A 23,254-nucleotide genomic window follows, 5' to 3' on the forward strand; every position below is an offset into this window, starting at 1 on the left:
CGGAGCTAATGGTCTTGATAGACAGATGCATGTCTATTTGTCTATCATTGATATCAATAACAGTGCAATTGACATTGAATGGTCAGCACATCAGGATAAGAGAAACATATATACCTCCGAGAGCTGCAGGGGTGGAAGGAGATTGTAGGGATACAGCAAGGGAGAAGTTCACGGAAGGACTTGAAAAGAAAGATCTGAATTTTAAGCTAAAGTGTTGGTTAAGGAGTCAATGTGGATCAGCAAACATAAGGATGCTGGAAACTTGTGTTTGGAGTGAGGTAGAATACAGACAGCAGTGGTCTGGCTGACCTCAAGATTACAGAGAGTAGTACATGGGAGTCTGGCCAGGAATGTGCTGAAATAGTTTAGCCTAGCAGTAACGAAAGGCATGGATGAGGTTTTCAACAGCAGTTCAACTCCGGTAGCTGTGAAGTCAGGCAATGTTATAGCAATGGAAATCGGTAGTCTGATATGAGGTCAGAAGCCGATCTCAGGGTCATGAATGACCCCAAGATTATGACTAGACCAGTTCAACCTCGGACAGTTCTTATGCTCCACATGTGGAGTACAATATGTACATTCCATAGAGTTAAATCAAATAGCATGAAACTATCAGCTGCAAGGACTCTCACTTTGTTCCTGTGCTATGTTGCAAATCCAGATTTCCAGTATATGGCAGTTTCAACTTGACATTACATCAGTTCTGCAGTGTAATTGTGTCATTTCCTATTTGGCTTCAATCCATTCAGTTACAGGGGTCAAACAAGATTATACAGGTTCATGCTTCAATGTTTTGCATAGCCTGCGTGGAATCCAAGAATCAGTCATTATATACTCTCAATATCGGAAGAAAAATTGGGGTAAAATTAGCGTATATTTCACACTGAAACCTTTCTTGACTAGATCATGGTTTATTGGACTATGATACCTCTCTACTAGTTTGATAGCTGCTAATGTATGCAGTATGACCCTGTTGATTCTTTAAATTGTGACTTTAAAATATTGCAGAAATTTGATTGGAGCCCACACTAAGCTTGGTGAAGACACAGTGTCATTGTGTGAAGGTCATATACTAATGTAAAAAACAGGTCCAAGAAATTGTTTGGTTGTTGATGTTGCTTCTTTAAAGCTACTGTTGCTATTTCTAAAGCTCAGACAATACTGCGCCTTCAGTTAGCTTCCAAAATACTTACATTGAAAACAGATCTGTGGAAACCAAAATAATCTTAGCTGTATAATATCAGTGCAGAACCTGGGACTGATGTGCACATCTGGCCATAACTTCCTGTTTCCTTGAAGGAGAAAGCCTTAATATCCATAAAACGTTGTTTCTATAATTTAATCTGTGCGGTTGTACAATATTTTGATCTTAATTTGGCTTATTCTCCAACACACGATAAATCACTTCCTGTTGTTATGACCAGGTGGGAAGGGGTGAATCAGCTCCCCTCTTTTTAACCCCCACAGTCAGTTGCCACAGGCATTTATAATTGTTTTATCACATAGCTACATTTAAATTAAATGTTAGTACGTCAAAATGAAGGAACAAATTACAAGGTTTTCTTGATTGAAAGTAGAGGGAAATACTAAATGTTCTGTAATTCAATTAATTCATTCTGTAATCCAGCAATGAATAATAGTGATATTAGTGTCAACTGACATTCAAGTATCAATAGATACTGAAGAAACGTTCTTTGTGCACAAAGATTTCTGGAAACATTCTCCTAAAGACTGACAACACTAATGATTACTGAGGTGATTGCTCCCCAACGTCTGTCATATATGCTGCCTTGGTTATTCCAGATATCTAACATTGGCTGAAGCATATTACTGAGGACTGCTAATATAATCATGGTTGGGCCAGTCTTGTCCAGCCTACTTCCTTGTACCAGTGCAGGCATTAGTTAAAGATGTGTGGGAGACTGTAGGTATGCCATTATTGTGAGTGAGGGCAACATTTTCCCTTACCACTGAGCAATCATTTCTTCTAACGAGCCTTTTACACAATGCCCACATTGATTTTTGTACAGTTCATCATCTGATTTTCTGTTCATTCATGTAACATAAGGCAAAGGAAGTAGTGGTGCAAAAGCTTCCTGGATTAGATTGAGTACGTTTCAGATATGCCATAATGATATCATAGATTCCTGTATGGAGGGTCCAACTGAGAAATGTATTGAAGTGACCATGTACTGAATGTACTGTAAAGCATTGGTGCCATGAAACATCTATTTTCTGTCTCTCAGCCAATTTTGAGTCCAGTATGCCACTTTGCTTTGGATGTCACAGACCAGTCTATTCAGATGCCATGCACAGTCCTGCTAAAGTTTGTGTAGACCACAATACATATATCAAACTCACCAACACTCCTGGTTACCACCTCTAAAATTTGTTCAAATTTGTCAAACACAACTTTCCTTAACAAATCCATACTGATTGATCCAAGTGCAAGTATATTTTGTTTCTCAGAATTCTTTGTAATAACCTACTAACCACTGAGCTTAGACTGACTGACTTGTAATATCCTGGTTCAACTCTTCTTTTCTTTAAAATATGGGACAGGGTTAACAGTCCTCCAATACTTTGGCATGTCACCTGTGGTCAGAGATGTTTTGAAATTACTGCCAGTGCCCTGCTATTTCCTCCTTGCCTACCCGGTAGTCTGGGATATATCTCACCCAAGTCCATGGATTTATCCATTTTAAAGATTGCTAAAACCCTTCGTACCTCCTCTTCCACTGTGTTGATTACTTCTTATACTTCACAGTCCTCCACTCTAGTATCTATACGTATCTGGTTCTTTTCCATTGTGAAGACCATCACAAAATATTTATTGATGACCATACACAGATTACTTCTATCATCCCTAATAGACCTTATTTTCTTGCTCCTTGTATATTTAAAATAAAATTTGACGTTTCTTTTATTCTACTCACAAATGGTTTCTTATACATTCTCTTCGCTCTCCTAATTTCCTGTTTAAGTTCTCCCATTCACTTTTTATTCCCAGTAGGGGAACACTTTTCTTGATATGCTCTGCCATATATTTCTTGATTTTTCTTAATCCTAACATTGTTACTTAACATCCAGGGTTCTCTGCGAATTTTGTCCGAATGCTTGGGAAACCCTCCTCAAGAAGGACACTAAAAATAAAGAGTCTTGCAGGGGTGGCAGTGGAGTAGTGATAATGTCATTGGACGAGTCATTTAGAACCCCCGGGCCAATGCTCGGGGAACTGAGAGTTAAAATCCCGCCCTGGTAGATGGTGAAATTTGAATTCCGTAGAATCTAGTGGCCATGTTTGTAAAAGCCCATTTGATTCACTAAGGTCTTTTGGGCAAGGAAATCTGTCATTCTTGCCTGGTCTAACCTAATGACGCAGATCTACAGTAATATGATGACTCTTATAAAAGCAAAATACTGCAGATGCTCTGATGAAACAATGAGAAAGCTGGAGAAACTCAACAGGTCTGGCAACATCTATACAGAGTGAAACAGAGTTATCATTTTGAACGTGGTCTGGCGCTTGTTCTTCAGAAGATTGTTATTTGTGGTTGACTCTTAAATGCCTTCTGGGTGATTAGGGATGGGCAATAAATGCTGGCTTCTCCAGGGAACCCCTCATCCTGTGAACAAATATATTTTTAGAAATGCCAATGACACAGTAATTATGGCAGATGCAGAAAAGATTGTTTAACAGTCACCTCATTAAATCTGAAGCTTGCAAGAGAGGCATTGCTGATGGGATTTCTCTAGTGCTCTTATGTATTGTTAATGTCAAGTTCAAGTTTCAGTGCAATACAGGAATGGTGACATCACAACAGTAAGGATATGGATTGTCACTAAATGCAACAAACTGTAAACACTATAGTATCATAGATTAACAGCGAAATCAAAAGAAATAAAGCAAACTGAATTATTTTCTAATCTGGATAGCCCAATCAAGTTGTAATATAAGCAAGACAATGAAGATAAAATTAGCGGCAACAGAGATGTGTTTTTGTGACATATGCTGAACTTCAGTTGGATAACACACACAACTAATGAGGCAATTTTGAGAAAATCAGGTACATAAGAACTTTTGTACATGATCACGAAGAGACAACTACAATTCTTTGAACACCTCACAATTAGGAGAGAAGAAATAGAACATCCTGATAGTGACTGGTAAAATTGAGAAAAGCAGAGTAAGAAGAAGACAAAGGGGGACATATACTGACAATTTCTGAAGCTGAATTGGTTTAAGATTTGAGAACAGCACCAACATGTCTGTTTTCCAGGGCCATAAAAGTTGGGAGCCGTAATCATTGACATTTACATCTGAAGAAGGAGAGGAAATGCATCAAACTTTTATGAGAGTGATTCCCTATGTTGAGGGGATTGGCTTAGGTGGAGATATTGAGTATACAGGCTTATATTCTCTTGAGTTTAGAACAATGGGAGATGATTTAATTGAAAGATAAATGTCTTGAGGAACTTGAGAAGGTAGATGTGGAGGGTGGGGGGCTACAGCTGCATCAGGGAATGGAACATTTCCACTCTCTGGAGAATTCAGAACTAGAGGTCTCAGCCTTAGAATAAAGGGGTGGCTATTTATGACTGAGATAATGAAAAATCATTTTACTCAAAGGATCGTGAATCCTTGGAATTCTCTACCCTAGACAACTGTGGATGTTCATCATTGAGTGTATTCAAGACAGAAATCAGTGGATTTTTAGACATTAAGTTATGTAAAGTTAATGTGCAAAGATGGAGTTCAGACAGAAGGTCAGCCATCATCATCCTAAATAGTGGAACAGGCTTAGAGAGCCAACTTGCCCACTCCTGCTCCTGATTTTTATGTTCCTTAAGCAGCAACGGATGCACCAAATATCCCACAGTCCCAATTAGCAAGTTCTCTGTAAGGAAGAGAATGAGTGTTGGAGATAATACTAAATACCAAAATGGAATTTGAAGTAGATCAGATCTCCCAGTAACATCGTCAAGCAGATATAACATATGTCTGCCCTCTGCCTCATCAATTGATGTCAAACTTGAACAATGTACATGGTATTTTACTGATATCCCAATCAATGAGTAGCATTACTGTTTTATTTTTTGCACTTCAAGCATCTATTTACAAATTCTAACTTTCTACAGTACATACTTTCCTTTTCTACACCTTTATCAACTTATCCTCCCACTTTTCAAGATTTATGTATGAAAACCTCAATGTCTTTGCAGTTCTTTTAAAGATTTACAAGTTAATGTATATTTCATCTCATTCTTCTAGAGATTTATTGCTTCATAATTCTCATGTAATTTTCAACTGACATCGCTCTGTCCAATCTACTAACCTGCCTTTGTTCTCCCAAAATTATTTACAGGTCTTCTTGCAGTCAACCACACGCTATTTTTGTAATGTCTTCTTTGATCTCATTGATATTTGGTTATGCTTTGCTGCAGATCATTGGCAATGGCACTAAAGTTGTGTGTGGTGACTTTATTTTGCACAAAGATATATGGCGTTAACTTGGTTCTGCAGCATACACTAGAAGCAGAAAATCCAGTCTACTCTCGCTAAACAATAAAATCTCAGATGCTTTTTTGTTGCAACAAGATGAGGAAGGGGAATCTTTTTAAACCTCTGTCAGTCAAACTCAACTGATATTTTATTTCTTTTGAACATGCAGGTATCACACTTCAGTTAAAACTAGAAAAGGAAGAAGCCAATCACTGAAATTTTGTTGGGTAAAAGAAAAATTAATTTTCTTACCTACTAACCCCAAGAAAAAAATCAAAGAACACCTTAGCGAACACAGAATTTAGATAATAAGTTTAAGAGGGAGAGTGTCTGGTATAGACAGGAAGAATAACTTTGCGCAGTTAAAACTCCTTAGAGTCCTTGAGGTATTGATATATAGTCTGAGACCTCAGTTGTTTAATGGCTCACTTGCATCCTTGATGAAGATGATGAATTAGAGAAAAGCGATTGATGTTGTTTACATGGACTTCAGCAAAGCCTTTGACAAGATCCCTCATGGCAGAATGGTACAAAAGGTGAAGTCACATGGTATCAAGTGTGAGCTGGCAAGATAGATACAGAACTGGCTTAGTCATAGGAGACAGAAGGTAGCGGTGAAAAGATGCTTTTCAGAATGGAGGGTTGTGATGAATGGTGTTCCATAGCAATCAGTGCTGGGACCTCTGCTATTCGTGATCTACGTAAATGATTTGGAGGAAAATGTAGCTGGTCTAATTAGTAAGTTTGCAGATGATATGAAGATTGGTAGAGTTGCGGATAGTGAGGAGGATTGTCAGAGGATACAGCAGGATATAGATCAGTTGGAGGCAAGGGCAGAAAAATGGCAGATGGAGTTTAATCCAGACAAATGAGACGTGATGCATTTTGGAAGGTCAACTACAGGTGGAAATTATATAGTGAATGGCAGAACCTTTAGGAGTCTTGATATGCAGAGGGATCTAGGTGTGCAGGTCCACAGATCATTGAAGGTGACAGTGAAGGTGGATAAGGTAGTAAAAAAGGCTTATGGCATGCTTGCCTTCATTCAAGGGCATTGAGTATCAGGATAGACAAGTTATGCTGCAACTTTATAGAACTTTAGTCAGGCCACACTTGGAATATTGCATACAGTTCTGGTCACCACACTACCAGAAGAATGTTAATGCTTTGGAGAGAGTACAGAAAAGGTTTACCAGGATGTTGTCTGGTATGGGGGATTTTAGCTATGAAGAAAAGTTGGCTAGACTGGGTTTGTTTTCACTAATGCAGTTGAGGAGTGACCTGATAGAAATTTATAAGATTGTGAATGGCATGGATAGAGTGGAAAGTATGACACTTTAATCCCAGGGTGGAGGGGTCATTTACTAGGGGGCACAGGTTCAAGGTGCAAATGGAGGGAAGTTTTAAAGAGATATGTGAGGCAAGTTTTTCACACAAAAGGTGGTGAGTGCCTGAAATGCGTTGCCAGAGGCGGTGGTGGAAGCAGACACAATAGCAGCATTCAAGAAGCACCTGGACAAATACATAAATAGGAAGGGAATAAAGGGATACGGATCCTTTCATTGAAGTCACTTTTAGTATGGAAGGGCAAAATGTGTTGGCGCAGACTTGGAGGGCCTAAGGGCCTGTTCCTGTGCTATATTGTTCTTTGTTCTTTGTTAAGTTACATAATCTGCAGATATCCTTAAGCCCTCTGTGAAGGATGTTTTTCCCAATTTGTTTTTTCACCATGCACTGTTATCTGAAATGATAGAGAAACAGGTATTGAGACAGAAAGAAGAGTCTTCCAGTTCTTGATTACAAATCTCTTTTTTCCCTTTGCTCTGCTGTTTAAAAGCTGCTGTTGTAATATTATTCAACATGTATTCCCAAGTCTAGCTCCATTGTCTTTTTGATTTGTTTAACTGGTATATGAGTCATCATCAAAATGTGAAATTTTCATAAGTTAATTCATATGTGAATTAAAAATGAAATGCACATTTATTGATCTTGACATAGTTGCCTGGTTTTGATATCTTTAAATAAAACTTGTAATTTCAGCACAGGAAGCTTTGTTTATTCCAACTGGGTCTCCTGAATCTTATCTCAATCTGTGGTCACTGCAGACATTTTAGATAATGTTCTTTTATTTCCTTTTTACAAGCCATTTTAGGCCATGAAAGGCCATGAAGTTAAAACTTGATACCTATATTTACCACTAACATAACACTTGCCCACCATAAAGAATGAATATTTCTCCTTTTTATATACACTGAGCATTCATTTACAAGGTCAATATGAACTAACATACAAAGATTGTGTCGACAATCTACACACATTCCGCATGCACCCTCTTTGCCCTAACATGGTTTCAAAACGTGGCTTGAGATGCACAGCCATACTTATTCCTCAGGCTGTGCCACTTTTGCAAGTTTTAACCATTCACTGCCCACACCTACAATTGCTGTCCTGGATTCTCAGGCATTTTTACAAATTTGATCTCTCGACCGAAGTGATCATTTGAAATGTGCTTCCTGTAGGGTGACCTTTTACATTAACCTGATTTGACTGGTTGAGTTTTGAGATTTGATGCTGTTCCTTAAACCACTCCATTCTGTTTTTGATTAACGGTATGTCCCTGGCCTCCACTGGCTATGTCTACTGTTCCTACATGTTCTCTTCTTTTTCCATTCACTTTGGGAATGGGCTCCCCCTTATTTGTTCTGCTTTTCTTTGAATACTACTGTGCAGCTCCTGCGATCCTATCCTGTGGTGCTTGCACTAAGTGAGGCTTCACTTACACTTTCTCCTGACCAATCTGAGAACTTTGATCCTACTATAATTTTATCATGAAAGTCTCTGTTTATCAGATCCCTGGCTCTGGGCTGTCATGTTTTCTAACCTTCCCTGGCCCTTTCTTCTTACTGTTCTAGGACTACCGGCCTCACTCCAACCCTGACTCTTTCTGAAACTGTTGGTCTATCCTCAGCCCTGTTAAATGCAAGTGTATTCTATGTGACCCATCTGAAATCTCGCAGGTTTTACTGCCCTCTGTAGGGCTCTGAACCTTTCTTGATTCACAGCCTTTCTTACACTTTGGTACTCGTTTCCTCCAACTTTTCTAGCTTCTCTGGGCCGTCCTTTTCTGTGTGTAGATATATTTTGCTTTGCCAAATTCTTTCCCAATAATATATCTAATCCTGGAATTAAAAGCTTGGACTTCCCCAACAGTTACCAGATACTCAACAAGTTGCTCTCTAAGTAAACTTTAACCAATGGCAACTCTATACTCTTTCCCATGAGCCATTTTATTAGCACACTAGAAGTTAATTGGCTTCCAAGGGATGAATATTTTATATTCCCCCTTAGCAGGGACTGCAAGCGCCTAGTGCCTCAGAGGTTGCCAGTTTCTCTTTCTCTTTAAAGTGTTAGTGGTCATCATTACTTTGGAAGCAATCTCCTGTCATCTATCCCAGTCCACGGTTATGCCTGAGCAAATGCTGACCACCTTTAATGTGACAGATACTGGCTTGCAGCTCGAGTTCTGGAGAATACTGGAACCAACAATTTTCCTTTATGTATCCTGCTTTGCCTCAATGAAAGGATAAGACGGTTCCCTACCTAATACGTGGTCTGGATCTCTCCTGTTAATGGTTGTGGTCAGTTCTATTTTTTCTGGACTGTTAGTCTCCCTTTCTCTCCAGCTTGTCTTGAGGGTATTGACATCACCTTTATCACTGTCTGGTCTGTGAAAGTTCCCAGTTCAAGCTTCCTCATGTTTGTAGATATGTGTGCATTAACTTATGTCAGCCAGAATTGCTGCCTGTCAGGGCCCCTGCTGTCCTCTTTTCCTCTAAGTGCATCAGGATTGAAAAGGGTATTTTGAATTACCTCATGAAAATGTTTGTTAAAATGCCCAAACCCACTGATCAAAAGTGAGCTGCTTAAGCCCTTCATATTCAAGGTATGATTTGTCAGGCCATTTCTTGAATTGTTGGCATAACATCTGTGTCACAAGTTGGTATGTATTTAGAATAACTGCTTTTACAGTTTCATAATCAGTGAACTCTCCTCAAGTAAAACAGAGTAAACTTCCCGAACTTTCCCTGTCAGTATGCTCTGTAACAAAAGTAGCTATTGCTAAGCTAGCCACATGAATTGCTGTGATAACCTATCAGAGGAGGTAAAGAAAGCATCCACTTCTTCCTCAACAATCTTAGGGAATAAATGAGTAAACCTGAATACTTCAGCGCTTAAGTCTGACTTGAATTTGGTTCTTTTACCAAAGCTATTCTCCCTCTTCAGCTTGATCTTAATTTAAACTCATTTTCTCTTTCATTTCCTCTTTCCTACAATTCTTTTTAGTCTCTCTGTTCCTGTTCCTGCTTCTCTTCGTTCCCATATCAGAATTCCAGTTATATTCTTAGCTCTTTCAAATTAAATTGATCTATTACACTTATGAGGCCAGCTGATGCTGTTACTGAAAAAATCTGATCCCAGACTGAAATTTAACTTGAAAGATCACTTTTTACTGGTTTTAATGAGATGGTCTTTCACTGAAACATAAGCATGCAATGCCTTAGATTTGGATTTAGCGATAAAAAGAAGTATGTTCGAAAGAACAAAGTACAGTACAGCACAGGAACAGTACCTTCAGCCCACCATAATCTAGTTTACTGCATTCACTGCTCACAATGTGGTCCCCTCTACATTGGGGAATCGAAGCATAGAGTGGGTGACTGCTTCACAAAAATCCTACCTTCTGCCCGCAAAAATGACACTGAGCTTCCAGTTGCCTACCCCTTCAACTCACCACCCTCTTCCCTGACCAATATCTCTGTCTCAGGCCTGTGCAGTTCTCCACCAAAGCTCAGCGTAAGCTGGAAGAACAATACAGTCCCTCATTTTCCACTTGGAGACCCTACGCTTTCTGAGTTCGATATCGAGTTCAATAACTTTAGGACTTGAACTCTCCTATTTCCTAGCCCCCACACACCGGGCCTTGTGTTCACATAGTCTTCTATTACACATAACCCATTGTTAGCCATTAAGTCTCCGTCAACAGCTATTCACCCTCCTAGCTAGATTGTTATCTGCTCCTTTGTCTGTCCAACTGTTCTTCTCTCTCTTTGGGCTCTATCCTCACCTATCATTTATCCTGACCCCCTCCCCTCACCCTATCTTCTGCATATAAACTGACATTTTCCTAGCTACCATCATTTCTGAGGAAGGATCACTGGACCCAAAATGTTAACTCTAATTTCTCTACACAGATGCTGCTGGACCTGCTGAGTTTTTCTAGCAATTTCTGTTTTTGTTCTATCTGTACAGATTTCACCACCCAGTTTGCAGTTTTTGTTTTTTCTGGCTTTCTGGCAGACCTCTGCCTCTAAATGCCTAACTATCTGTTTTAATTCTTTAGTGAGGCTTTAGTTTTTCATCAGTTATTTCATCCTAAGCTACAAAAGCATTAATACAAAATAAGGACATCTTAGGCTTTAATTATTGGTAATTCAAGAAAACCTCTTTTTGCAAGAACAGCTTTCAAAGGAACTCTTGATATCCCTCACTCTAATTCTGTTGATCACCTGTGGAAGTGTCACAATTGAGCCCAAAATTTCAGCATGACCAGGTGAGGATTGGGAATCAGCACTCCATTTGCTAACCCTCTCTCAGTTGATTACAACATACATTGTGCTGCTGTCACACTTCAATTAAAACATAGTTCATGAGGAAAGGAAGGAGATCTTGAGTGAAAGAAGGAGGGAATTTATTACCTACTAACTTAGAGAAGAAATATCCAAAATACACACAAACATAGGTCACATGTTTAAAAGGTACAGTGAAGATAAAAGTATTGAAGATAAAATATTCTTCGAGTCCTTACAGTTTTGGATTCTTCGCCTGTGGCCACAATCGTTTAATGTTTCATTTTTATCTGTGGCAGCAGTTTTTATCTGTAGGTATATTTGTGTTCTTGGTGAGTGGGGATTTTCCCAATTTTTTTTTACCAGGGGCTATATTCTGAGGTGATGAGAGAAACAAGCAGTTGGAGAGGGCGGGCGGGGGGTGTGTGTGTGTGTGTGTGTTGGGGGGGATAGAGGGGGAGATGGTCTTGGTTCTTGCTTAGAAAACTGTTTCTTTGCTTTTTGAAAGGCTCTGCTATTCAAAATCTGTTGTTGAAATAAAGTTCAGTATGTATTCCTTAGTCAAACTCCATTGCCTTTCCAAGCTGGATAACAGACAGGTGAGCTTTTAAATTCCTGATACGTGAAATTGTCATGCACATATAAACTAAAATAGGTGACTCAGTTATTTGGTTTTGATGTTTTTAGGCTAAAACAGTGATTTCAGTGTAGATAACTTTGGTTATTTCATGTGAGAACCGTGAAGCCTGCCTAAATCTTTAGTCAGGTGACTACTACAGCCATTTAGATCCATGTTACTTCCTGTTTAAAAATCATTTCAGTCCATGAAAGGTCTTGGATATACCAATCAGGTAATGAAAGATTAAAGTTGATAGCCAATGTTTACTACTAATGTAACACTTTGCTAATGTTTTCACTAAATACATGCACCTTTTCTGCAATTCAGTACCATAGTTTTCACATATAAACAGTGTGAAACATTGGTCTAATCATTGAAACTCTGAGGATAATGCCCAAGGAAACTTACTAGCAACAAATATTTGAATTTGAGACTGCTGTGTTGAATATAGGTCAGGTAGGTCTTGAGAGAAAGAGAGGGGAATAGCCAGGAAGAGAGGGAGCAATAGCACAGGGGTGAAATCAGGAGGCAGTGGAGCCACGTTATTGTCACTATACTAGTAATCCAGAAGACCAAGCTAATGTTCTGAGCACACTGATACAAATTCCACTGCAGATAGTGAAATTTGAATTCAATAAAATCTGGAATCAAAAGCTAGCCCCATGGTGACCATGTAGTCATTGTTGACAGTTGTAAAAGCCCATCTAGTTTAGCGGTTAAAACATGCCAACCTTACCTTGTCGGATCTACATGTGCTTCAGACCCACAGCAATGTGATTAGCTCTTAACTGCCCTGGGTAATTAGGGATGGACATTAAATATTGGCCTAGTCAGTGATTCCCACATCCCAAGATCAAATTTAAAAGATGAGAAGTGACCGACAGTAGTTTTAATGTGGAGCTATCATTGAGTAAGCCATTTCTTGTTAGTTATTCTGAATTTTGAAAGAAGCAAGAAATCTACAAGCACTATTGTAATTAATATTGAATCAACTCAAAAATGTGCTGTTACATTGCATAAGGATATGCATATAATGAGGTGGTCACTCACTATCTCAAGAATATTCTTATTTACAATGATTAGAATCTGTGGCCTTAAAATGATAGATGTTCTGCACACAACTTTGTCTGATGAACAGAATAAGATGTTAAGCTTGCTATTACATACTGCGGGATGAGCAACATGTACAATAAGGAGGGTGCTCAGCCCACCAAATTCCCATCTGCCCCCAAACACACCCAATAATATGGCACGTAGGTTTTGCCAAAATCAGCAGCCCACCTACCATATATGTACGTATATAATTAAGAATGAATTGAACTTGTCTAAAATATCCCAGAAGGCCACTCAATCAAAGCCATTGGTGGTTCAAGAAGAAGGTCCACCAAAGAGTTCATAAGGCAGCCTGTGTGGTTAGTAATTGTCATCTTTGCCAGCAATGTACACATCTTAAGAATGAATCTAAAGAAAGGGCATGAGCTCAGAAATACCAGCTAGCCATGTTTGTGGATGTGTTCAGCATTTTTGCTTGATACTCCTTTATTGTTCCAGTGGAAGTGTTAATTTGTGTTAAAATTGTAAGATAATGTCACACAAGCATGTGAAAGACTTGTTTGTTAAGTTTGATTTTAATTTGATTTGCAGATGACTATAACCTTAATATTTGTGCATGTAATTGCGTTACAAGTCTAGATCAAAACTAATTCAGAAGAAAGTCTAAGCTGATTTACCTCACTCCTGAAAAGGGACAAACTGGATTCAACAAGAAAGGTGCAAGAGATTTAAATGATTGGAATACCACTCCACGTACTTGAGGATAACTTAAAAGTCATTTACTTCCATTCTATTGCATTCTTGCTATTGCATTTAAGGGGAGGCAATGACCTAGTAGTATTATTGCTGGACTGTTAATCCAGAGACCCGGATAACATTCTAGGGATGGTTCAAATTCTGCCACGGCAGATGGTGGAATTTGAATTCAATAAAATATATCTGGAAGTAAGAGTCTAATGATGACCATGAATCCATTGTCAATTGTCAGGAAAAACCTATCTGGTTCACTGATGCCCTTTAGGGAAGGAAACTGCCATCCTTACCTGGTCTGGCCTACATGTGACTCCAGACCCAAAGCAATGTGGTTGACTCTGGCCAATTAGGGATGGTCAATAAATGCTGCCTAGCCAGCGGCATCCTCATCCCATTAATGAATAAAGGATAAAAAATTCATTCAACTCCAGACTATTTTTAACATGAATTTTCCAGATTGGTTTTCATTGTATGTTCTGAATCTCCATCTAGATAAATTCAATTTATCTTGCACACACTGTAATTCTGAGTTTAAGAGAAAGGTTCCGAGCTACAGGGATAGGAGGAGAAGAGGTCTGTGTGTGGTGGCTGAGGAGGTGTTAGTGGGAGCTTGAGTTGCTAGTGGAATGTGGTATAACTATGTCAGACCATCATTCTTGGTAGGGGAGGTAAATAAGTAGCCAAATTGTATCCTTCTTGTACTGATTTTTAACCTAAAGCTAGAATTCAGAATATATCTTTTTTTCCAATTTCCTGCCGCTGAACGCTTGCCATAACTTGTCCTGAAAAGCCATTAGACACGCTGTATAAAATGTCTTTGGCACCCCTTAGGCTTCTTGGGAGCAATCCTGTGCATTTTGTTATTGTATGTGTTATTGTTGTCTTGTATTCATTTATCCCAACAGAGCACATCAAATGGTAGTCATGCATTATGTGAAAGTATATTAAACTGCCAATTTAATAGAAACCTTGTAGAATTTTCACCAAATAGAATAATAGATCATTTATTTAGGGTGCCAGCTTTTAAAAGTGTTTTCTTTAAAATCATGTAACATTGAACTAGAATTCTGGTGTGAGGTTCCTATTTTGTCCTTATGTTTACAGCATTAACACAATTTCAAGTTTATTTTATACAAGTATATCTTCAATCAGCAACAGCAAGCTTCTTTAGAGCTTACTGAACTCTAAAAGAACTTAAAGGACTAAGTTTACCAAGGACTTGGAAAAATAAATGTAACTCCAGAAATATATTTGCATCAAGACAAACAATAATCAAACAATGCTTTTATGGTTTGAGTGTACATACCACAATTTATGTAGAAAAATAGAAGGTATTTGTCCATCATAAAATTTTGGATGTTCTTGCTTTTGATCTAGAAAGTTTCATGCAATCTGCATTAATACAGTCAATGTGTCAGTTTGAAAGTTTGCTCATTAAGCTGTTGAATGTGAAGATTTTTTGAAAAATGTGGGAATATTAATGACTGAAACATAATCTATAGTTTCATCATGCTACCTAATCAATAGATACTTCTCAATAACTTTTACAATTTCAGTTAGAGTGAGTATTTTTAGTAAAGTAATGCAGTTCACTAACACAATGTGAGACTTTTCTTATTTTAACTCTTTTAGACTTTATATCGTATTTATATTCATAGTAAATTGAATTAAATACTTTGTGTTCTTCCAAGATTTGGATTGAATTTAATGTGCACCCATGGGCAGGGTTGAAGATGAAGGGGGGTTGTATCTGAGGTGGAAAGATGTAGTCTAGAGACCTCATCACCTTCCCAACTTCCTATGATTAAGTGCGGGTCAGGAAGGGTTGAGGACGTCCTTCCTGCACAGAGGCCAATTGAGACCCTAAAATGGCAGATCAGACCTATGCCTTGTGAACAATCTGACAGATGAACCCTACAGCCTGGTGGGGCCCGTCCTTCTCCAGCATCTTTAGATTAATATAGGGACCCTCCAGAAATCAAGCCCTTTCTTTGTGAGCTCATGGAGGCTTCCCTGTCTGGCCCTGGCAATTGTATGCAAATAGCCTAGTCAGTGTTGCCACCAATTCTTCAACATCATTAAGTTGGTCTTTGTGATCTATTGAAACAAAAAGAACAAGTAGTATTGCTACAGAAGTATGATACTTCACAAACTTCTGACTGACTTTTCTGAAGATTACAGTAACTTCCCATTGTTATACTAAGATGTTGATTGCTTTGTTACAGACAGAATATTGGCACTACTCTTGTACTAATTTGTGCAACATCTTGGTAAATGGATTCTGTATGATGAGCATTCTATATAAATTTGAGTTTATTTCAATACTGTGTCATTTCCAAGTTAGCTATACAAAATTGTGCAGTTAAACAAGCTGACATTTAAACCAGCACATTGATTTTTTTTTGTTGTTGCGCTTGCTTCTCTTTTTGTTTTCCAGTCATCACTTCCTGCCAGAGCTGGATGCAGATGTACTGAATGGTGGCCGGGTTCAACTCATGGTAAGAACTTGCCTCCAGCTCTAAACCAGTTTAGTGCATGCAGAGTTCTATATAGATGGACTTTAACACTAAAATAACAGTACATAATTTCACTGTTAATCTGTAGTGCAGTTTGCTTCTAAAAATGTACAATGTGTGCATAGTGATTTTTTAAAAATTCTATATATCTGGATTCTGCTGGTGCCTTTGTAAACTTTGATATAGCAAGAAAGACTTGCATTAAACGTACTAGGAGGTTTCTATTTACGATCTATTCAAAACTTAACTTTTGGAATATTAGAATAAAAAAATGTCCTCTGGTCATTGAAGAAACTTGTGAAATAACTTTAAATAAGCTACAATTAAGCAAAAATAAATATTGCATAATTGTCTCCCTATCAAGTCCCAGTAAGTAAACAGTTGTAAACAGTTATTCATAGTTATTCAACAGCTTTTACTTCAAAAATATGTACAATGATTTGTGTGAAAAACAAATAATTTACTTTTGCTTTGTTGCCTCAGGCAAGTCATGTAGGTAGAGAATGCTCAGATTTAGACGTTGTCTCCGTATCCAGTGGTAGTACTATAAATCAACCAAGTGATGAATTTAATAATAGTCACTGGCACTCATCAGGATCTACAAGTAAGTCAGCAATCTGCATTCTTTGAAATTGCCTTTTTTTAAGTTCATTTGCTGAGATGGTCCAGATGTTTAAATTATAACATTTCATTACTTTTTGGAAACTAATTTGTTACACCTTATCTTCAAATGATTAGTACAGCACAAATTATGGCTATAGTGTAGCTGCTGTGATATATTTCTGTTTCACAAAATATCAGAAACCTGTGCCCTTTGTATTGTCTATCAGGTAAAAGGTTGAAGTACATTACATCGACTAATGCAGTTCATTATAGAAAATGGAGACAGTTCTTCAAAAATTAGTTTCTTCCAAGTTAATTGGTTCAATCTTACTTGATAGCCCTGCATATTCTGGAGTTTATCCAAGATTGTACCCATTTCAGTTGTTTGTGATGAGAATAGCCATTTTAACTTTGCATTCTGACTGAATACAGAACTTCATGTCCTTAAATGAACCTCATTTGCTACTTCTGGACACTGTTCCTGGTATGTAAGAAATATGCAAAATTAGAGCACAGCTCTGTAACAGAGGTACAGCACAAAATTTTAAGAAATCTATTTTTTAAAGAACTGTACTTAGGCAATTTTTTTGCATTTTTCAATGCAGAAGGTCGTAGTACTATATACTAGTCCGAACTGATAATCCAAAACATACCAAACTGTAATATCTTATTTGATTCCATTAGCAGCTGCTGATTTGTGACTCCTTCTAACAGACCAGTTTCTATTGAACCTGGTTTACACTGGATGTTATTTGCATTGCCTTTTTAACCTATTTCTGTTTCTCACTGTTGAACTGTGCCATCACTTCTACTTTTCCAAAGACCAGTACAATCTGAATAGTCAAAGTGAGGGGTTAAGTTTAACAAATTGGTCAAGAAAGCAAGTGTTGTCAAGCCAACTACATTTCCAGTGTGGCAGGATGGCCACCCATGCACATTCTGTGCTGGAACTGCATTGCCTTGAATGTTGGGAAAGAATCCAAAGAGGCATTCAGGGCTCGTGCCCAAACAAGCATTAGCCCCTTTGCTTGTGCAAATATGGATCTAAAATTTATATGAGGACCTTCCTGAAACTGAGCAATTTTGAACTCAGTTGGCAGAAGTCCCGCAGCTTTCAGAAGCAACAATTTGCTTTGGCACTTTTAATATAATGCACAAATGATCCTTAAAAAACTGCTAGATAATGTCACCATAATGGTAAGTTTTGTAAAATAATGATGAGCATTAGTGAGGGTTTTGTAGTTGATGTCATGTTGGACTTTGGCACACTACAATCAATTTGTAAGCACAATTAAAGATCATGGATTGACGGGAAACTGACAGCAGGCAAACCAGAATTGGTTGAGGGACAGAAAGCAAAATTTAGAGAAAATTATACATTAGTGTTCCCCTGGGGATCAGTATTAGGATGTCTGTTTATTTTGAAATATACTAATAACTAGAATGTGAGCATAATTTCAAAGCTCACAGCTCATACATAGCATAACTTTGAAATATAGTGAATAATGAGGAAGATAGAATCAGATTCAGAGGGACTTAAATCAACTGGTGAAATTGGCTGATGTGCCAGGTGATATTTGGCCTTGTGAAATATGAAGTTATCTATTTTGGTTAAGGACAATTAAGTGAAGCAATATGAACTATGTGGTACAATTCTAATGATGATGCAGGAACAGAAACACTGGGGAGATATTTAAGTCCTTGACAGTGCAGGACAAGTTGAGACTGCTGTTTCAAATAAAAATGCAATCCTCGAATTTATTAATAGAGAAATTGGTCACAGAGCAAGGAAATTATGCAAACCTTTTATAAAACTCAGGTTAGGCCTCAGCTGGAGTAGTGTGTTCAATCCTGGGCATACATAGGAAAAATTTCAAGGAGAGATGCAGTATTGATTTACTGGACTAAAACCAATTCAGTCAAGTGGAGACACGAGAGAAGCTGGGTTTGCCATCCTTAGAGCAGAGAAGATTAAAGGGGCTTTTGATAGAGTTGTTCAAAATCAAGAATGTTTCTGATAGCGTAAATAAAGAGAAACAGTTTCTAATAGTGTAATGATCAGTAACCAGCAGATATAGCCTTAAGCTAATTGTCAAAAGAACCAGTGGAACATGAGTGAATTTTTTTAACACATTGAGTTCTTATGATCTGCAATGCACTACCTAACAGGGTGGTGGAAGCAGATTCAATCATAATGTTAACAAGAGAATTGAATGAGTACTTGAATGAAAACATATACAAAATATGGAGAGAGATCAGTGGGGTGAGATTAATTGGATAGATCTACCAGGGCACAGATATAATGGATTGAATGCCCTTGTTCTATGTTCCACCATTCTATGTTCCAACCACTAAAGGAAATCATTGATCTACCTCGCAAATCCTACCATCATGTTGCTCATGTCAATTGTATTAGCACCTAATGCTCACATGCCCAGTCTATGCAACTGCTTTAGTCCTGGTATAATTTTGGTAAATTGCACTGCATTCCCTCGAAGACCAATACATCCTTTATGAGATGCGGTGTTCAGAACCGAATGCAATACTCCAAATATAGTCTTCCCAGATTTGATATATCTGGAGCATAACTTCTATTTCTTTATATTCCATTCTTCTCAGGAAGTAGATGAATGTTCTGTTACCATTTGGATTTATGTTTTGGACCTGTCCACTGTTGATTAGAAATTTCCATGCATGGACTTTTTAATTTCCGTTTTCATTGGATAATACTTCAGTGTAGGCCGTTAGAACGTATTCTTATTTTAAAGTTATGTAAATGAAGATTGTGGTTAAGGTTAAACTATGGATAATAGGCTAGAGAAAAAAATCTTGGTTGCCTCATTCAGCAGTCATACATCCTTGTACTTTGGAAAAAAAAATGAAGTAAAAATAGTAGAACTAAATGACGGGAGATGAGACGTTGGTGGCATTGAGCTCTACTTTATAGTATTGTAAGACTGAGTGAATGAAAAGAAAATAAATTAAATATTTCAATAGCTATTAAATATTTAAAAACTGACAAATATTTTCCTCGTGTTTGATTTAGTGATTGTGTAAGTTATTTTAAATGAATTTATGAACTTGTTAAAACTAATACACTGCAGAAGATATTGGAATTAAAAGTTAAGGTTTTTGTTAATCCTGAAATGGAAATTTTTTTAGTTGCATAATAATTATGTTCATGTTCGGCCAACATTTCTATTGACATTTAAACTACTTTGCTGAGTACACTCAAAGGAAATCTGGATGTTACTACATATAAGTGACCAAAGCAAACTCCCTACCCCTATTACCTATGACTAGCTAAAACCATAAAATTTGGTTGGGGGTGGTGTGCATGCTTAAATGTATATTTTCACCAATGGGACATCAAAAGCAATTGGTGGGGGCAAGAATAAAAATCTTTACTTAGTGGACAGATTTTATCAGTACAAATGCTGCAATCATCTTAATACACAAGGTATTATGAGGTCTACTTTAAGCTCATATGTGGAATAAGATATAAGTTTGATACTTTTTCTTTTCCTGAAGTATACTAGAAAATGCAGCTGTAAATGTTTGAAGAGGTCATTCCACGGACACAGAAAAAAAACTAAGGCATGACAGGAAATAGCAAGCGACCTATTTTAGAAGAAAGCTGCCCTTCTGAGAGGGATTTTCCTGAAGGTCTTGCATGACAAAGATACTACACAGGGAGAAGAGCACAGGCCATCTCCGTCTCTATATTAAATAGGCAGCACCAATACAATAATCTGATTTTTAAGTTGCTGCATTGTTTCATTTGACTCTTTCCTTGGTCCTGACAAATTAGCTTTGACTTTTATTTTACTTAAATCCATAGCAAATTCGGAACATGTTTTATTTGCTAGCTTGTGAATTTCAAAGAATGGTGCTCATTGCTCTGACAGTTTCAAATAGTGTGTATTATTATAATTTGATTGATGTATTATGTATGTCAGTGTTGATAGGTACAACTAACATAATTCAAGAGAAACGTTAAGTAACTTTTCAAGTCAGTGTACTAAAATTAGAGGATTTTTAAAATGTGAAGATTTCTCAAAATGACCCCTTTGAAGTAAAAGAAATATTCTTCTGGCTTAATGATGTGATGCCAGTTTGATCAGTTTATGTTATATAAATGAAGTACCTGGAAAACACACAATGAATTTTCTGAATGTCTTTCTAAATAGTATAATTACAATGTGTATAGCAAAGGTATCGATAAAATCTGACATCATGTCACCAATGCCTTGCCTAGTTTGCACAGCTGATTATCTTATTTCTATGTAAAATAAAAATATGAAGTTAAGCACACAAACAAAGACCCCTTATTTGGGCACCATGCCATGAGTTAAAATGCTAAAGTACTTTAAGTTGTGAGATATATATCTATGGTACTATATGCATTCTTAAAATTGATCACTATAATTATCAGATAACATGAGTTAAATGTGCGAGGCATTTTTTTTATTTGTGTTAGATTCTGGATAATTGTACCAATATTCGGAACACTATATTTTACATATTATAATGGTTTATGGAGTTTTATTTATTTATATAATACGTTTATGTTTTTAATCTTAAACATAGAAGCCACTATATCATTGAAATCCGGTACCAAACCTTTGAAGCAAGAGCGCGTATCTTTCCGAAACAACCAAGTACGGCTCAGCACAGGGTGGGGAAGTGGCAAAAGACGAGGAAAAACGTTGTAACCATTTTCTGCCTCAAGGCAGTGACAGTAAAAGGTCATAGATGTGCTCGTAATCACAAAGTCCGTGTCATTAAAATTTAAAAATCTCAGCAATTTTCTTCCCTTGTTACGTAGAATTTTAAATCCCGTGTATAAATGTGGCCATTTTACTTCTATGAAAATTGTTTGACTGACCTGTTGAAAATAATGGTTTGTGATATAAATTGCATCAGTGACTGTTAAGTGTTATATCTCCTTTCCTTTAGTCTCAATTGATTACTGTAAAATTGTTGACTCTACTAGTGATTTTCACAAATATAATAAAAGTATATGAAAGCAACACACAACTAAATAAAACTGAGTAATTCTTTATATAGTAGGCTCATAACAATGAGCAAATTCTGTTGACAGAGTTGATCCTGCAATCTTGTCAGTATGGGATATCGAATGTTTAAAACGTACAACACTTTTTTTCAAATAATTTATGAAGGGGTATCATAAAAAAGACATCACTCCCTATAGCTTATCAGTCGCAAAGATCCATAACTGTTCAATGAGAGTGAATTCAAAAGTCCTTCACACATGAAATAAACGAATTCCTGTGCCAATATCAGTGCTGTGTCCTCAACCTATATGTAGTAATATGATGAGTTTATAATTTAACAGACGATACACCTGAAACAAAGCTTGCAGGTTTTTATTTCTCTAATCTGCATTGGAAAAAGCAATTCTGTTCAATCATTTCAATGCATGTTTGTGGTTTATGTAAACACACTTTATTGATGCAAGTATTATTTTACGGGAGTTAACAGTACCCAAATTGAGTATTTTGTCTGGAAAAAAGAACCTTGAACGTTCGGTTGAAATCCATCGCCGTTCTCAAAGAGCTAATGCAAAATGCTGTGTGTATAAACATAATAGTCCAAGAACAGAAAATGACATCAGTATGACCTTGATTTCGTAAATTGTACAAAACAAACAGCCTTTAGCTGTGGTTACTATAATCTTCCTCGTAGATAAGCATTTTTAAACTTCCCGTCTGGGAATCTGAATGAATTTGGGATGTTTTAAGTTGACACGGATTCAAGTGCCTTGTGGATATTTACATTCGGACAGCACAAATACAAAAAAAACTAAGAAATTGGTGGTGGAGTAAAGATCAATAATGAAGTGTTACTTTCTTTTTATAATCAAAGATTTTAAAACAAAGCTTTACCGTGTATGGGAGGACAGGCCCTGCATTGTACACTGGGGCTGAAGTGATGTCAGTAATGCACATGAATCTGGAACAAGAAATGGAAAATAAGCATAAAAGTTTACTAGATACTGGTCTCAGCCCAAAATAAATAATCCCAAATCTAACTGTCCCTCACACTTTGCAACGTGGAGAGATCTGCACGCGTTTATTTGTGTGGACAGGACCATTGCGTTCTTGAAAATAAATCTGAAGTTACAAAGTTTCTAGCGTATTTTAATGGACCACTTGAGTGCTATTTCGTATAGCTTCTGTTTGAGCACGAGTGATAATGCACTTGTGACAAATCTCCACATGCGATATCACCTAATTAAAGACTGCACACCCAACATAGTAGAACTTCAATTTTCGCTCGACACGTACGAACTGACCGATTGTGCATTTTTAAAATAATTTTGAGTGTTATTTTTGTGTTAGCCCGTCCATCAGGGGAGTGCTTGCACTTTCCGCTTTAGCACAGAATCAGGGCTTGACCTCTGGGTTATATTTTCATTAACCTCTAAGTTGCGTTGCTTTTGCCTCAAATTGATGCGCAGTTGCAACCGTGCGCGCCGACATGTAAGTGCTTGTGACAAGAGTTCGTAAGCGTGATGCTGTAACTCCGCAGCACGGCGCAATGTCGAACGAAAGCA

General features: G+C 37.4%; 1 protein-coding gene across 1 annotated transcript in view; it reads left to right on the forward strand.

Annotated features, from left to right (window-relative positions):
- Positions 1-21,702, forward strand: part of lrriq1 (leucine-rich repeats and IQ motif containing 1) — a 197,777-nt gene extending 176,075 nt beyond the window's left edge. The window contains exons 25-27 of the mRNA XM_048607661.1: positions 15,993-16,053; positions 16,555-16,675; positions 21,265-21,702. Of these exons, the coding sequence (XP_048463618.1) occupies positions 15,993-16,053; positions 16,555-16,675; positions 21,265-21,389 (307 nt within the window). The 3' untranslated portion in view covers positions 21,390-21,702. The remainder of the gene's footprint in view (positions 1-15,992; positions 16,054-16,554; positions 16,676-21,264) is intronic.
- Positions 21,703-23,254: the final 1,552 nt, after the last annotated feature.

This window comes from Rhincodon typus, chromosome 18, assembly GCF_021869965.1.
Source record: "Rhincodon typus isolate 14 chromosome 18, sRhiTyp1.1, whole genome shotgun sequence".
NCBI classification, from domain to species: domain Eukaryota; kingdom Metazoa; phylum Chordata; class Chondrichthyes; order Orectolobiformes; family Rhincodontidae; genus Rhincodon; species Rhincodon typus.